The sequence below is a fragment of the Ambystoma mexicanum genome, chromosome 2p (assembly GCF_040938575.1).
Source record: "Ambystoma mexicanum isolate Mex_15411 chromosome 2p, UKY_AmexF1_1, whole genome shotgun sequence".
NCBI classification, from domain to species: Eukaryota; Metazoa; Chordata; class Amphibia; order Caudata; family Ambystomatidae; genus Ambystoma; species Ambystoma mexicanum.
The window spans coordinates 635,252,417-635,269,572 of NC_090923.1; the positions used below are offsets into that span (position 1 = coordinate 635,252,417).

Consider the following 17,156-nt stretch of genomic DNA (forward strand, 5'->3'; position numbering starts at 1 on the left):
CACGACGATGGGCTGAAAAGAGGATTCCCTCCTTGGCGGCAGGGAAACTCTAGTCCCGGAGGCAGTCTCTGCTGGCGGTGTCTCTGCCGGCTTGGCAAGAGTCGCCGCGATAGCCTCGATAGAGGCCTTCGCCTGCTGGGTAGGGGCCTTCACCACCTTAGGTGCGTCCCGGGCCTTCTCCTTCGGGGGAGGGGCGACGCCTCGCTCCCCCTCTTCCGAGATCGGACGGGGCTTCTCCCGAAGCTTACCCGGGGTCTCGGACTTTCTCTTCCCCGAACCGGAGCGTTGGCTCGTGGTTGACGGTGCCGGGGAAGGTGCACCCAGCCTGGCGACCGAAGAGCCCGACCTTTCGGCGCTCCCGGAGCCAGCGGACTCGCGACGCTTGGCCTGGTGTTGGGCCCCCGTCGCCGGGGCATCCGCGCAGGACTTAGAAGCCCGCTCGGACCCTTTCTTCTTCTTCTCACCGTAGAGCCCTTCTCCAACCAGCTTGCGAGACGGGATCGACGGTCCCTCATGGTCCGCTCCGACAAGTTCTTGCAGAACTGGCAGTCCTTCTCTACATGAGTCTTGTCCCCATGAAGACAGTAGAGGCATTGCGAATGTTTGTCTTCCTTAAACACATTCTGCAGCCCGCATCCAGGACTTCTGCGAAACAGCTTGGGTCCGGGCGACAAACTCGTATCCTGGGCCATCTCGAAGTAGGCCGCGAATCTTCTGGAATCCTCCAAGAAGTTGATTCGACGAAATCTTCACCCTTGAGGGGCGTAGGAAATTCCTGCCACGGGTAGCCGTTAACGGGAGTAGAAACGGTGGAGCTTGAGGCTCGATTAACCGAAAAAAATGTGAAAATTCACCTGTAAAAGCGCGAAACACGCAGTAAAAGCTCGAGAGCTAAGCACGAGGACTCCCAACACTTGAACGTGCGGTAAAAATCCAAAGATGGCTGCCAGAGGTGGGGCTTAGGTAGAGGGCAGTCATTGGCTTTGGTCAGTATGACGCAGAGATCAGTGATTGGTTACTACTAGGAAAGACAGATCAGAAACGAAACTGATACTGATTTTTTCTTTACCGAGGATTCCCAGCCCGACGACGGGGAATATTCATGAGCATGTGAATCCATGCCAGACCCCATGCTGGAGAAGGGCGATTAGGAAGAACCATGGAGAGGGTTAAAATAGGAGGTGAAGAGGAGGCACCAGAAGGAGGAAGAGCTGCCAAGAGGAAGTTAGGAGGAAGAAGGGAAGGAGAAGAGCAAGAGAAGGGAAGGGAAGGGAGACAATCAAGATTAAGAGGGAGAACAAAAAAAGAGACAGCGAGAAGTCGCAGAAGAAGAGCTCAAATTGTGGTGACGCATCAGGGAAAGCAGGAGGAGCGAGACCCAGGGTGGAGAGAGGAGCACGAGTAACAAGAGTATCCGGGGTTGGTGTAGCTTGGTGGAGGAGCAGCTGGGATTAAGCCTAAAACCATGGCTCAGAATATGCGCTTGGCTAGTGATGATTGACTCTTGGCGAGTAAGAAATCATGTGCTGTGGGCATGTGTAGAATTGAGGTGGGGTGTAACTTGTTGGGGGATCTAGTAGCTTACAACTTGAACTTGAAACTACAAACCCTATTAAACCACAGCATTTGGTTTGGCATAGTCAGCTGGTCCCTTGGTGATGGGATGCAAATGAATAGGTCTAGGCTGCCACATTGTGGTACACGGGGGATAGGAGGCTTAACCTTTAAACAATAAGCACTTTACTTTGAGAATGCCTGTTCCAGCCATGCCTGAAAACACAGGTTGTTCCCAAACAGTCGGGAAGGAATGATAGTAGGAAAATGGAGTAAGAAAGTGGAAGCCTGAAACAGGATGTGGCGAGACAACATGCTTCAACTATAAGGAGACACACTGCTTTATTGTCCATTGTCCTTCAACATCGTTGCTGGTAACAATCAAGTAAAGAAAATGATTCACAGTCATTGCCATCATGTCTTAAATAAAAAACTAGACATTTTTGCCGGCTTGAAAATTAACCACTTTATCTTGCTCCGCTAACTCCCAGAATGGAGCACTTTAATACTTTAAAACACATCACAAACATCGTGCATTCAGTGCACACTTGTAGAAATGTTGCATTTGTAAATGTGTCGATGTCCCAGGGAGAAAAATAAAAAAACAATGACGAGGAAGTATCAATGTAAGAAGACTGATTACATTGTGTGGACAGACACTGCAGTATCTTCGTGTGTGCGAAAAACAGTAACAATTTACTTCTGTTACCTTGAAGTGCTAAAAGAGCATTATCCACAGGCTCCAAATCCACGTTGTACCCAGCGGCTTTTAATTCTTTCTGTTTATTCTAAATTGAAAGAATATGGATGGAAGCAAAGAGCATGTCAGTTTGTGGAATGGGTGAAGACATCAACTTTTTAGTTTTAGCATTTAATCATCCCTTGAATTCAAAAGCAAAGCTGATGGAGTGTACACAAAAACTTAGTGAGACATGTTATATGTACATACTGTACCACCAGGCACTATTAATGAATGCTCCAGAAAAAGCCATTTGTGCCCGAGAGGCATTAAGGCATTAACAATAGTTTACATGAATGTAGTACACACCATGAAGCTGTGCTAGACGATCCAGAACAGAAGATAGTTTGTCCACTGGAACCAAACACACTAAGATTTTGTTTTATAGCCCTAATATTCTGGTGTGCTTTTGCACATCTTAACACTATCAAAGCGCCACAGGCTACGCGTATATTAGTTATGTATCTTTCTTAAGGCTGGGTTAAAGTAAATATGTCCTGCTCCGACAGATACCTTTGAATTCACCATTTAAATGTTGTGCCCTCAGGATCCATGTTTGATTGGGTAAACATGCACCTGATCCATCACAAAATGCCACCCCTTCTCTTTATCCTGCCTCGCCTGTGATTGCATCCCAGGTTTATTTTCATAAGCTTTGCAACATACCATACACAGCTGAGACCTAAAACACTAAACATGTTCCAGTTCAGGAGACATACGCTCCACTTTCTTTCTCTATGGAAAATCTTACTTTCATGTCTTCCTTGCAATCACCAAACCATATGCCAAGTACCCAATGCCTTTCATCTCCATCACACTTCCACCTCTACAGCCACTGCTCTTGCTGTGGACTGAATGTCCATACGACTATCTAATAGCTTCATCACTATACTGACACATAAGGAAATGGGGTTTCCATATGATTAAGGCAACAATATGAAACTCCAGTTGCCCAGCAATATCCAAACATTGTGGTATTCACTATAATAGACCGACTGGATACATTGGGCCTAATTAACAGACGCGTTTATAATGGCAAAACCCCATTGGAAAATGCTCTGTGAATCAGGGCCATTGTCTCCTGTAAGCAATACTGTGCCCTCCAACTGATGAAGGATGGAGCCTGTCTCCACTAAGGAGAAAACACCAAATTGACCTTGCATGTTACTTACGTTGGGAAACATTGCTTTCTCACACCATTGATGCCTTGTAACACTACATCTGACATATACCCTAGTGCCATCGGCTTGGGGACTTGCATGTAAGTTTATATGTGATTATTCCTGTGATGGGCGATAGTGCCCAACCTGGTGTAAATACAGGTATTAAGCATGTGTGGTGAACCTATGACACGATCAGTCTTACCCTTGCTTGTTAGAAAAGTTGCCACAATAACAATCCTGAGTAAACAGATGCAAGGTTTTGATAATATCATATACCCTGGCAGAAAAGAAGTGTGGTGTCTTACAACTCAAAGGCAATGCATGAGTAATGTTCGTTTATGGAGGAGCAAGAATCCCCATACCTGCATTAGGGCTGAGTCCTTTTGCGCGCAGCCTGCATTTGACACCACATACAGGTATCCCTCTGATGTGTTTGTAACAATAAGGTCATCAATGATTCCTCCTTTCTCATTGGTGAAGAGGGAGAGAGTACCCTGTTACAACAAAGAAAGTGCAAACATGGTAGAGTGAAACAGGAAAGCAAATACAGATTACGGCCCAAAGTGTTATTTCGATTAAACCTCTGGTTTAAGTTACAGATTGCTCACAAGTAACTCTTGGTCCATTGTTCCCGTTCCTATATACATGCGGGATATTTTGTATAGGTCTTGAACACTTGGCAACAAAGAATTTAGAAATAATGATGGGAAGAATGCATGACAGTGTCTATGCGGACTCCTACCCCGCTCACACATTTTGGCTTCATTTTGCAGGTCCTTTACACTTAAAGCAAACAGTAGATTTGTTAAGGAGGTTTTTCTGAAGACCTCTGATGAGGGGTTCCAGAAGACCAACCTTAGTGCATGTCCAGGGCTTTCCACAATGTTAGTGTAAATGCCTATCAATGGTAATGTAACAGAGCAGTCTAGTTTCACTCTTAAGAGGCGAGAGGACTGGTAGAAGGTACAGCTATTCGCATGCAAGCACAAAATTAAGACAAGTAGAGTAGAATTTACTGAAAAGTGTACTCGACACGCTGAGTGCAGTTAGAGCAGGGAACGCTCGCTGCCATCATCGATGGTGGGTTCTGTTGCTGAACTATTGTGCTGATGCATAGACAGTTACAAAATGCCTCCGAAGGTGCCACAGAGTGCTGTTAGAGCAGTTGGACAGCTAGTAGTATTCAAAGCCCACAAATGCGACAAGTATTAAGTTTGCTGATAACTGCATAAGAACTAACTGCGAGTACCATGGATCCTTGAATATTGGAAAAAGGGATGGGAATATGTGGGGTTTTTAAGTCTCCTTGTTTGGTCCACCGTGCACTGCATGGCCAAGCAGCTGACTATCTCAAGGACAAATTTGTTTGCTACCTTCCCGGCCGTGAACTTTGCTCATGGTCTGCCTTCTTACTTTCGGTTCCCACCTTTCGGCTCGCCAGGGTTGGTGGCCGGGCCCTCTCTGTGGCTGCGGCTAGACTTTGGAACTCATTACAGCTACCACTGAGCTGCGTTTTCAACCCCTTTTAGTTTAGATATTCTCTGAAGACCTTATTCTAAGCTGCCAGAAATCTGTCTGTCTTTGTGATGTTCTAGCGCCAAGATACCCTCGGGTGATAGTGCACTTTATAAAAATTGCTAACGTAACATAACCTTGAAACCATGAAAGGGTTTAAAAGGCGGTTCAATAGTGTATGCAATATATTAAAACAAAACCTTAATAGCCAAGTCCTAAGAGACAAAGAGGGATATTTTATAATATAGGCCATTGGTGAACGTAGCCCTGGGACACTCTGAGTAAGCTTTGAACAATTTTAGGCTTCCTACATGGATAATTAAATATTATGCTATAAAGGTGAAACCTATTGGATTGATTTTTATATGGTCTCTCTTTAAGGGATAGGGAATGTTAGTTAGTGATTATTTTAACCATGCAGATATCGTTTTTTGCAGCATAATATATGACAATGTGGTATTACTTAGTATTGTGGATGCTTATGTCACCACTAATTAATTATGTTATTGAAGTCTTATACTTGTATGAGAATAAAGGTTTGCATTTTAACCAAAATACTATTACACAAAATAATTATAAACTCGCTTCTCTTAAAAACAGAACAGCGTTATTATAAAAACAGAAAACAGTGCAGAAAGGACAATACAGATTTAGGAGGAGAATGGAAAAGATTGGTACGCCTTAATGCAACAGACTACTTTGCAAAATTTAAAAAGAACTCCTACAACAAAAGCATATGAAATCACAGGTAGGTACTAAAAATACACCAATCACTTTACAAACTCGAGGAAACTAAGGGGAACAAAGGTGCACAGCCAGTTTACAGGTAAGTCAAAGTTAGTAGTGCTTCAGGGAGTTTTAGAAAAGTACGTCCATTGGAACCAATGGGACAAAGTCAATAGTTCACGCATGTTAATTGTGACAACATAGATAAAATATTGCTTACAGGTCCCGCCATTGAATGAGTCAGCAGCCAACCACCTGAACCTTGTCATGGTTCGCCTGCCGCTCGTACGCTGGCATCGATTGCTTCGGGGGATGACATTGCATTTGAGTGACAGGGCATCTCTTGGGAACAACGTCCCCTGATGTTCTCAGTGCCCTCGACGTCACAAGGACGCACAGCGTCCAAAATCCCGGCAGGCCCCACAATGCAGAAATAAACCTGTCAGATTGCAGCAGATCTGCACTCCTCAAAACAGCTTTTCACCGCGTGAACAACGTTTCTGTTCAACAGCACAGCTCCTGTGTACCCGAACTTCTGGACACTTAGCTTCTGTTTCCTCTACATGCTTTTGGATCATCTTGTTGGTTCATCTTGTATTGACTCATCTATTCGTAACAACCTGGCTTCTGTCCATTGGATTTGTTCCTGCATCACCTCTGTTCCTTACCTGGTAACAACACAGCTTTCTCTTCTTGGATACAGTTCTTGGATTCTCCATGATAGGCTTTTGGCATTTGTGTACCCCTCACCTGGAACTTTCCTTGATTGCTACCCTTGGGTCCTTCTGAGCTGTGACTTCTGTGGTGATGTAGATGTTTCCCACTGTCTGCCATTTGTGCGTGTACTCCTCGTAGCTTACGTTCTCGCTCTGTTTGGGTCAGGTCCCTTCAGACTGTTTTCCTTTGAGCTATTGAGGCCCCTTCTACACCTGATGGGCAGACTAACATTAGGCACGTCATCTGGCCCATCGACTCAGGCGCGCATCTGCTGGGGTGTGGTTCACCTAGGTCCATCGCCCTTGTGCAGCCTGCCTAAGGTAGGAAAACAGGACAAGGGAGGAGCAGGAGCCTCACTCCTGGTGCACCAGTGACAGGTAGTCAAGGGGGGGTGCATCAGAAGAGATGCAGACTCAACAACCAGAAGCCCAAATTGAATGCTGCAGAGCGGACCAACAACACACTGAAGAAAACGGTTGCAGTCGGGGGCTAATAGGGGAGGCCTTGATGGACTGCACACAGTCTAGAAACCAAAAAGAGGAGGGCCACAGGCAGGATGGAATTGGTCAGAAGCCCCGGGAAAGATAGCCCAGACTGAAGAACACTGGGAGGAAAGCCCAAGAGGACCTCTCGGATGTCGAGAAAGGGTCTGACTAAATTTTGGTTCAGGACTCCGGCTCAATTTGCAGAGTCCCACAAGGTTGCAGGAACAGAAGCACAGGTTTGAAGGAGGAGGAGCACTTGCAGTTGACCTCCAATGATTATGGCAGCATCAGTGAGACAGAGGCACAGGGATGACCAGTTAAGGAAGGTCCCAGGTGGCTCAGGTGGGGACAAATACTCAGCAAAGCAGGACGTCCCAACAATGATGAGTAGCTAGATGGTGGAGAGTCATGATCTCCTCTGATGGAGCAAGAATTTTGGCAGAGCAATTGCAAGCCACACAGTTCAAGCCAGGCAGCAGGGGTTCTCACCTCAGATCAGTGACTATCACAGAGATGAACAAGTTACTTACCCTTGGTAATGTTCCTTCGACTGGATGTTCCTCCCACGTATTCCTCAGCTTTTGCTATCTCCAATATCCAGCTTCAGCCTCTTTCAGAAAAACATTTCAGCAGAGTGCGCTACGCGTCGATGCGGTCGACTCGATGTCCCTCGAGGGCCTCCGTCTCGAGGACGATGTCATAGAAGGTATATATAGCACGCACAGAGCCTGTTGGCTTCAGTTCTCTTTTTTGTGTCTTTCTTACAGCAGAACTACCTGCATTAAAGCAGATTAGAACATACTAGAATATGAAGGAGCGTAAGCTGCAATAACATGGAAATTCTACTGCGGGGTAGGCTGGGAGGGGCAATGAGGAATATGTGCGAGGAACATGCAGTCGAAATAACGTTACCAGGGGTAAGTAACTTGTTCTTCGAATGGATTGTGTCCTCCCACGTATTCCTCATCTTTTAATAGACTCCCAAAGCAGTGTTAGTTTTGAAGGCGGGAGTATGAATTTTGTCATCACGGGTTGTTGTGAACCGAATGAAGACTGCTTTCCCAAAGCTTCCATCCTAACTTAAGGTGGAATCAAGACAGTAATGCTTTGTAAAAGTGGGAATGGTAGACCAAGTGGCTGTCTCACAAATATTTTTTCTTCGAACACCTCTTTGCAGAGCAGAAGTAGTAGTCATGCCCCTAGTGGAATGGGCTCAAGCCTTCTGGGGATCTTTGCCGGCCAGCCTATAGCATTCAGTAATAGCTAAAATAATCCATCTGGACAAGGTCTGTTTGGTCTACCAGCCTATGACCAGTGTATCCTATAAACAGTTGCTCACCCAGACGAAACTTTGGCATCCGTGAAATGTAGAAACTCAGAGCCCTCTATGGGTCAAGTCTGTGTAATCTCCCCTCTTCTTTGCCAGGATGAGGTGGAGGGTAAAAAGTAGGTAATACTATCTTTTGTCCCAATTGAAAATCTGATATGACCTTAGGTAGGAATGAAGGTTTGACCCCAAGGATAACCGTGTCCCTATGTAAGACCGTAAAAGCAGGTTTAGAAGATAGTGCCTGCAACTCACGCACCCTACGGGCTGATGTTAGCGCTACTAACAAGATAGTTTTGAATGTTAGCAGTCTTAAATGGAGCGGGTTCAAATGATGCACACATGAGAAACTTTAAAACAAGATTAAGGCCCCAAACCGTAACCTGAAAAGGAGATGGAGGGAACATATTAGTGAGTCCCTTTAGAAATTGTATCACCAAAGGTACTTTAAAGTATGACGTTTCATCAGATTAGCGCTTGAAGATTGAAAGCGCCACTAAATAACCTTTAATTGTTCCAACCTGAAACCCCAGATTGGCCAAATGCAGCAGAAAAGATAACACCTGTGGTGTTTTGCATAGAAAAGGATCCACATTCTTATCCCTGCACCAGCTGCTGAATTTATACCAACAGCAGCGGTACGAAGATTCTTTTTCTGGCCTTCTGTCTGAAAGCAAAATCTCCATTACATTGTCCTGGAGGTCCGAATCCTTCAACCTCAGCCTCTCAGAAACAATGCGTGAAGACTGTCTTGACCTCTGGATGGAGAACCAACCCTCTTCTCGCGAGAGAAGGTCCTCTCTTTGTGGAAGGGCAGATGGACATGTGCAGATGGTCCGGGTACCACGTCCTCCTGGGCCAATCCGGGGCAATAAGGATCAACGATTTCCTGAACTTTCTCAACCTCCTGATCACGGGAGGACTGACGGGGACTGGAGGAAACGCGTTCAGGAGTGGAAACTCCCAGTCCACCACAATGCGTCCCCCAGAGCTCCTCTTGGGGAAATTCCCTGGAGCAGTACAGTTCGAACTTCTGGTTGACACTGGTGGCGAACAGATCCAGTTGAAAGGTTCCCAAAAGGCCGCAGATCTCTTGAAGGACTTCCTGAACTAGCTCCCACTAATGGGAGACTGTGCTCTGCCTGCATAGAGCGTCTGCCGCCGTGTTCTCCTCCCCGGCTAGGTGAACTTTCTTCTTGTATTGCCCAAAACCAGAGCTGCATTGCCTCTCTGCAAAGTGGTAGTGAACCTACAGCTCCTCTCTTGTTGAGGTAGTACATGGCCACTATGTTGTCTGTCATCATCAAGACAATATTTCCCCATACAGAGGGCAGAAATGCCTTCAGCGCAAGACTGATTGCTCTCAGCTCCAAGAGATTGATGTGTAGTTTGGACTTCGATGGAGACCAACGACTGCTGGCAGTCAGATTGTTGGCGTGGGCTCCTCACCCCGTGAGTGAGGCATCTGTCACTACCGTCATCTCTGGCCATGGTTGCCAAAAGGGTTCACTACATGAGATCCTATGCCACCATGTTTGGAACCAAGAGTAGGTCTGACATGCTGCCCGAGAATTGAGACCATTGTGTCCTGAGAGCCCATTGAAGGGATCTCATTCTCAGACGAGCCTTTGGCACCAGGAAAATTCAGGAAGCCATGAGGCCGAGCAACCTCAAGAAGTCGGCCTCATGGCTTCTGAAATTTGGTGACCATCTGCAGAATGTCTTGCGCTCTCACCTCGGGTGGTGAGGTCCTTCCCAAGGATATATCCAGTAGAGCTCTGATAAATGAGAGCTTTTGAGATGGTATCATATGGGACTTCTTGTAATTGAGGGAGAAGCCCAGTCTGTGGAAAGAGTGGCTGGTCACACTGAGATGCTCCAGGACTTATTCGGGAGAACGTGCCCTGATCAGCCAATCGTTCAGGTAGGTGTAGACGTGAACCCCCCCCTCTCCTGAGACTCACTGCCACCACCACCATCAGTATGGTGAATACCATTCGGCAGAGGACAGCGCGAACGGCATAACTCGAAACTGATAATGAGAACCGCCAACAGCAAACCTCAGGCAGTTTCTGTGCTTGAGATGGATTGGCACATGAAAATAAGCATTGCATCCTGAAGGTCCAATGACACCATCCAATCCTGGAGCTGGAGGGCCTGAAGGATCTGAGAAAGTGTGACCATCTTGAACTTGTCCTTCCTGAGGAACCTGTTCAAATAGCTCCAAGTCCAAGATGGGTTTCAGTCCTCTGCCCTTTTTGGGGATTAGGAAATATCGAGTATACCATCCTTTGTTCCTCTCCATTACAGGTACTGATTATATATCACCTTTCTCTAGCAGGAACGGATCTGGTACCTTTAACGAATGGCTCCCCGGTGGATTATTCTGAGGTCTCTGAATGAAGGGGAGGCAGTAACCTTGGGCTATGGTTTCTAGTGACAAAGCATCTGAAGTAATACCCCGCCATGCTTTCAGATCATGATACAGTCTTCCTCCCACTGGGTTGTCGTGACTCAAGACCTCACAGAGGTTTTGAGGCAGCTGAAGCAGCGGCTGATGGTAAAGATGCTGCTGCTTGGGTGGGTTTTGCACCTCTCCCAAGAGTGAATTGTCTTTGGCCTCTTTGATCAGCCATTCCTCTCGCTCTTCCAACCGAGGAATAGTAGCGAAAGGATCTACCCCTCCAAGACGGTCCTCTGTGGTGAAAGGGATGAGGCCGCCTAATATCGGCACCTAGAGACGTGGCTGCCGCCTTCAAGGTCTGCAGCGTCTCAAGGCTTTAATCAGTCTAGCTGCCAAAAAGGTCACACCCATCAAAGGGCATATTGAGGAGTCTAGACTGCACGTCCGGTGCAAATCCAGACTTCCTCAACCACGCAAACCTGTGTATCACAGTGCTTGCTGCCATAGCTCTGCTGATACTGTCGGCAGAATCCAAACCCGACTGAAGAGACTCGCACATTCCTTGCCATCTTTTACAATGGCCAAGAAGCCGTCTCTTTCTTCCCCTTTGGGAATATGTTCAGCCGCCATGGATGCACAGTCCCATAGGGTGTAGGTGAATTTCACAAGGGCACATTTAGAGTTGGCCGATTTGAGAGCCATGCTCCCGGCAGAAAATAGTTTCCTTGACCAGGTGTCTATATGCTTAGCATCCCGATCCGGTTGGATGGTCGGATAGACAGCCTGCTTGGAGGTAGCTGTTGCTGCTTGCACCACCAGGTTTTCTGGGGTAGGATGTTTAGACAAGTAGCTGGGGTCACTATTTAGCAGTTGCTCTCTTTTGTAAAGCAACATGAAAAGGTAAGATTGCATCCCATTGAGGACCTTTATACAGGATATCTGTGAGGTCATCCTGTTCGAACGGAAGGGCAAGCCTGCTCCATCCCATAACATCAGTGAACCTGTTCATTAACTGTCTGTAAGACGCTTCTGCATGATCATCTGGTTCTGGCTTAACAAAATCTAACTCCGGTGAAGTGTCCACTCCACTGGCAGTCTGTAAATTTTCACGCAGGTCCTGCAACCTATATTCTTCTGATAAAAAGCTATCAGGGACATTATACGTGTTATATTTCAATCCAAAGGGTGGATCAGTGTCATCAGAAGGTTCATTGTCCTCATAAATGGATGCGAGTGACTTAAAGAAATCCTTCCTAGTGTGAGAAACCTGAAGGTGTCTCACCCGCTAGTCCCCAGGGGTCTGTCATCCAGATGGCTAGGACACTGCCATCGCTATTGGATCCAGTTCCTGGGGGTGGACAGGTGCGGGAGGATAACCTGGATGAGGGGTCCTCGGGCGTGGAATTGGGACACGGATGGGTGAGACGCGGTACCCATCTTTCCTATAACACCTTTTCCCCATGCTACCCAGTAGGATATTCAGAGGTTCTACCTGTCATGACCTTTGCCACTGGCCCAGATAGACAAGCCATCTGGGCTGCACCACGTCCTCCCATCATGGCCTTAAGGGCCTCACCATCTTGCCCAAAACTCTCTTGGAGTCAATCCTGGCGCCTTTGGCGCCAGTCTCATATGTGAAGCAAAGGAAACTTGAGATCTGGGGCTTGCAATAGCCTTTGCACAACATGGATGCCCCCGCATAGCTCAGTCCAAGAACCGAGCTATGTGGTCTAGTGTTTTAGGTGTGGTCAGGCCTAAGGGCACCTGGGATACCTGCAGGCTATATAAGCTACGCCCAGGCTGAGGAACACGCTTTGCGTTACTCTGCTAGTGGCAGCGTGACGCTCACCACGTTCAGTTTGGATTCTCATCTGCGCATTCCTGAGCCGGTTACCTGCAAGAACAAGAACACTGTTAGTATACACTTACCTGCAAGGGAATCCTGCTCCTGTCCTCTGCTTGTGGTCCTGAGTGACCAGCATCTCGGCCACATTCCCTCGATCTTGAAAGCCGCAACCTGAGAAGAAAGAGAACGAAAACGGCATTAGTAAGCATTTATTCTCCAATATTGAAAACAACCAAATAAGTGCGCACTTACCTGGGTTTGACTCGCCCTTGGCCCACGTCCACTTCGGGCCATATTTGCGACCTGCAAGAGAGAAGAAAACACAGATTAGCACACAAGAGATCAAAAAGGCGCCACGTGCTACGCTTTACTCACCGCTCACCATCTTCTCAGCAGCATCCATCCTGGGACATCGCAGCGGCCTACAAGGAAGAGAGAACAAACAGGTCAGCACAAGAAAAGGCACATAGCACCACGCATCGTACTTTCACTTACCATCTTGTGCACAGCCCCAAGCAGCATGGCACCACCAGAACTCTTCTTGCACCTAAGGAAGAAGAAGAGACATTAATAGGGGCAATTGCAAAGTAAAGGACAAAACTGCCAAACCAGCAATCTTACCTGGACGAACTGGAGTTGCAGCAGGTCTGGACTCTGAGGGCCCGCACCAGTGAGAAGCAGGACGGAGAGCGCACCATACAATAAAGCAAGGTGAGGAGAGCACTAAGAGGGTCGTTGGGTCCACAAGTGAGGTGGGCTCCAGGCCGGAAGAGACAATAAGACTAAACCCAAATTCCTGTGTTTTCAGACCCGGTCCTCAGCCGAACAAGAGTCCAGGGGGTGGGGGGGGGAGGTCGTTCAAGGTCGGAAGTGGTCCTACCAGACGGAGTGCCATCCCCGTGGATATCAGGTGAACGTTACACTACACCTCCCTTTTTCAACACGAACACTTTCCTACATCGTGATAGACAATTGACTAACAACCGAGCCTTTTACCTGACATGTCCCAACACAAGGGTCAGGCAATTGACAAAAACTATGCACACCTGATGGCCCTTTCCCTTCCCCACAGGGATAAAAGGCGGAGCACGAAAGCACACTTCGAGCAAGGCCAAAGGCATGAGGAAGCAGCTATTCCGGACCGGCAGTTCAAACGGAGGAGGAAGGCGGACAGACCTGGAGGGACGACGAGGAGGGAATTGCCCTTGCCCTTTTCACCTCCGAAAGGGAAATCATAAGACCAGAAAGTCCAGCTGGCTTGTGGTGTGCCAGGTGTCAATGGCACACAGGGCCTTGCCTTGCTGATAGTCAATGCGGGGAGAAGCGCTTGCCACTGTGGTGCCGTCCTTGACTCCCGAGACAAGAGACTCCCATCCAGCACAGCCGGTGAGTCGGAGAAGACAGATAGTGAAACCAAACTTTGCTGAGCCCAAGGTTGCAGGCAGCGACCTTGTTGAGCAAACAACTTGTGTAATTGAACTTTAAAGAAACGCTAATAAAAGGTTTAGAAGCAGAGTGGTCACACAGGTGCTCATTCGAAGGACTCTAACTGAAGTCTTTTTGGTGTTGTTTTGTTTGGTTGAAACTACGAAGACCAAGAGGCCTTAGGGGAGGCTAGTGTAAATTGTCAAAGTGTTCCTAAGAGGGTCGAGCAAAGCCCCTTGTACACTCGAAAGTCTTTGACACATGAGAAAACTGATTGAGAACTGTGCAACTGACAAATGTAAACCTGATAGGGGGATGCCTGCGAATTGGAGTGAACTGTAAAACTGGCAAATGTGAACCCGACTGAGGGATGCCTACAATCAGGGCAACCAGGGACACACCCGAGAACCACATATTAATAGAACTGTGTAAAGCCTGGCTGGGGGCTGAAACCTGAGCTTAAATAAAGAGAAGAACCTAAGATTTTATGAATTGCGGCAAATGTGAACCCAACGGAGGGATGCCTGCGAATTAAGGATAAATAGTAATTCAATCGTGAACATTGTGATGACAAGTGTGAACCCGGCTGAGGGATGTCCACAATGGATAGTTGGTGAAAAGGACACAGACTGTTAAGGCATACGTTTTTGAGTGAAAGGCCGTAGTGAACCTGATTGAGGGAGGCTGACGTTGCAAGAAAGGTCAGAGCCCTGGCTGAGGAGGAACCAAGGGGCGAGGAGTAGTCACCCAATGTGAAAAGATTGCCAAAGGAACTTGTTTGTTTATTGTTTTGGGTACAGCTGGCCTTCAAAGGCAATATACTTTTGCAGGAAAAGAGACTTGGCCCTGGAAGGTCCCGGCATCGTTGAAAGGAACTGTAACCTCGTGCTGGCGAGGCCCAGAAGTGTGCTGTGCTCAAACGTCAGGCCTTGTACCATGTTAAAAACTTGGTGCAGGGAGACCAAATCATACCATCCTGACTTATCATTTGGTGAACACATTTCTTTTCTTGAGAACATCATCCCACCTTATTTTTGTAACTTAGTTGTAAGGACTGGCAATAGGTCTTTTAGTTTAGACCCTTTTTTATTTGACAAGACACCACTAGGACTGCTTTCTTAGTATTTGATGGTCGTAGCTTGCTCCCATATTAGATTTAGGTTTAGATTAGGCGTTTTTCTCACCCATTATAGAGTTTAATAAACACCCTTGAACTGTGATCACTTGTGTCTGTCTTTGCTGTTGCCACTATGAGTTTCTTACACTAGGCAAAGGTGTGACGGTTTTCCGAATTACTGGCAAAGGCGTCTATGGCTTTGTTGGTTTCGAACCAAATGCCGATGGAGTTGATGTCTTCGATGAAGACGCCTTGGGTATCTATGGAACAGATGGCGTTGATGGCGGCGATGACGGCGATGACTTAGACGTCGACTTGTCCATGACATACTTCGACGGCTCGAAGGATTCTTTAATGATTTTTCATTGTGTCGAGGCCTCGACGGATCTCAATGATAATCAGTCCTTTGTCCCAAGCTCGAGGGTGCGCAGGATTTGGCTCAAGCCCTTTCCTTAACAGCTTTAGAAGGTGCGGTAGGAGCATGGCCTACTTGCTTCGAGGGTTTCTGGCGCTCAAATATCTTTAGTATTTCTTGCCTGAATGATTCCCATTCAGGCTGAGTAGAGGCTTTAGTGGGGCAAGATAAACTCCTTACAGGAGAAGAGTCGGACGAGGAAGACGAAGTAGGCGTTTTATGATGCCTTTTCTTAGACTTTCTCAATGACGACCAGGAGTGGTGAGAGCCACTTCGTGACCTGGACCTTTTACACTTCTCTGTTGAGGGAGTTGTTCCTCGCTTCGATGGAAGAATGTTTTTTCAACAGGGTATTTGAAGGGGATTTTTTGTGGAGTCAACCTACTGCCAATTTCCTTTTACGCTCCTTCAGAGCTTTTCTGGTCATCGTCTGACACTTCCGACAGGCTGAGGTCTTGTGCTCCACACCGAGACACCACAAGCACACACAATGTGGGTCCGTCAGCGACTTGTTGGCGTTGCAGTCTTGGCATTTTTTAAACCCGGTGTTCGGGGTTGTCAGAGCCGAAGACTAAGACATTAGACAATTTTCAAAGAAAATGATGAAGCGCGCTGTAGTTCACGAAGCGAAAGTTTATTCGTAAAAACGGAACTGAAGCCAACGGGCGCTGCTCGTGCTATATATACGTTCAATGACATCATCCTTCAGACGGAGGCCCTCGAGGGACATCGAGTCAACCGCATCGACGCACATCGCCCTCAGCTAAAAAAAAAAACCATTCCGAAGCAACTGAAGCTGGTATTGGAGATGAGGAATACGTGGGAGGACACAATCCATTGCAAAGGGAGGCTTCAGGCACAGAGATTCAAGCAAAGAAGGCTGGTATGAAGCCAAGGAAGAGCTTAAGACAAGTTTCCCTCAGCAGGAGGTGGCAGAGAGGCAGGGTAGGATTATCAGGAGTACATCCAGTAGTGCAGAAGCAGGACCTTCCGGTGTCGTCCCACCTCTCGAGCTTCTTCTGAAGTTCAACAAAGGCAATCTATCGATTGGCCAGGTCTCTCTCTAGTTATGCGCACATAGAGGCAAGGGATTAGCCCTGCCCACTACCATTATATTTTGTGCAACTAAGCTTTGGGGACCAATAAAATCAGGACTGATCAGCCAAACTCCATTCATTTTGGGACACCCCCCACAGTTGTGTTTGCAAGATCCTCATCCAGCCTAAGCCAGATACAAGGTATGAAATAAGCAGTATTGCATCACAATTTATGAAGGTTTTCCGTAGTTTGAAATTGGTTGACTGGAGACTTAAATCATCTTTTTCAAAGAAAACGCAGCCCACACTGCATTCTTCTCTTGCCCTCAAGAATCTCCCCCCCTCCTTCCTTTGTTCAAAGTAAGTTCATACAGAGTGTTCATAAAGAGTGCAGCAGGAATGATCTCCTCCACGCTTTAAAGTGCCAAGGACCTATATGGGAGTATTAGCCAGGAAAGGTTGTTTATTTTTCAAGTAATTGTGAAGCAGCAGTAATCAGGATGATGCTTGTATTACAAGGACAAGTATGTGTTAACTTCATTAGAGTCTGTCCTGCAATGCCATCCTTAAAATCGTAAGTTTGTAAATAACCATATTTACTATACAAATACAACTACTATAAAACATGACATTGCCTTCATTCTCTACAGTAAAGTTCCATAGAGGTTAGGGTCTTTAAATCTTCC

The 17,156-nt window shown here is 46.9% G+C and overlaps 1 protein-coding gene across 1 annotated transcript in view; it reads right to left on the minus strand.

The window, feature by feature from the left end:
• AMT (aminomethyltransferase) overlaps nt 1-17,156 on the minus strand; it is a 459,623-nt gene that overhangs the window by 122,097 nt on the left and 320,370 nt on the right. The window contains exons 4-5 of the mRNA XM_069644169.1: nt 3,819-3,950; nt 2,264-2,342 (exon numbers count right to left, since the gene is read on the minus strand). Of these exons, the coding sequence (XP_069500270.1) occupies nt 2,264-2,342; nt 3,819-3,950 (211 nt within the window). The remainder of the gene's footprint in view (nt 1-2,263; nt 2,343-3,818; nt 3,951-17,156) is intronic.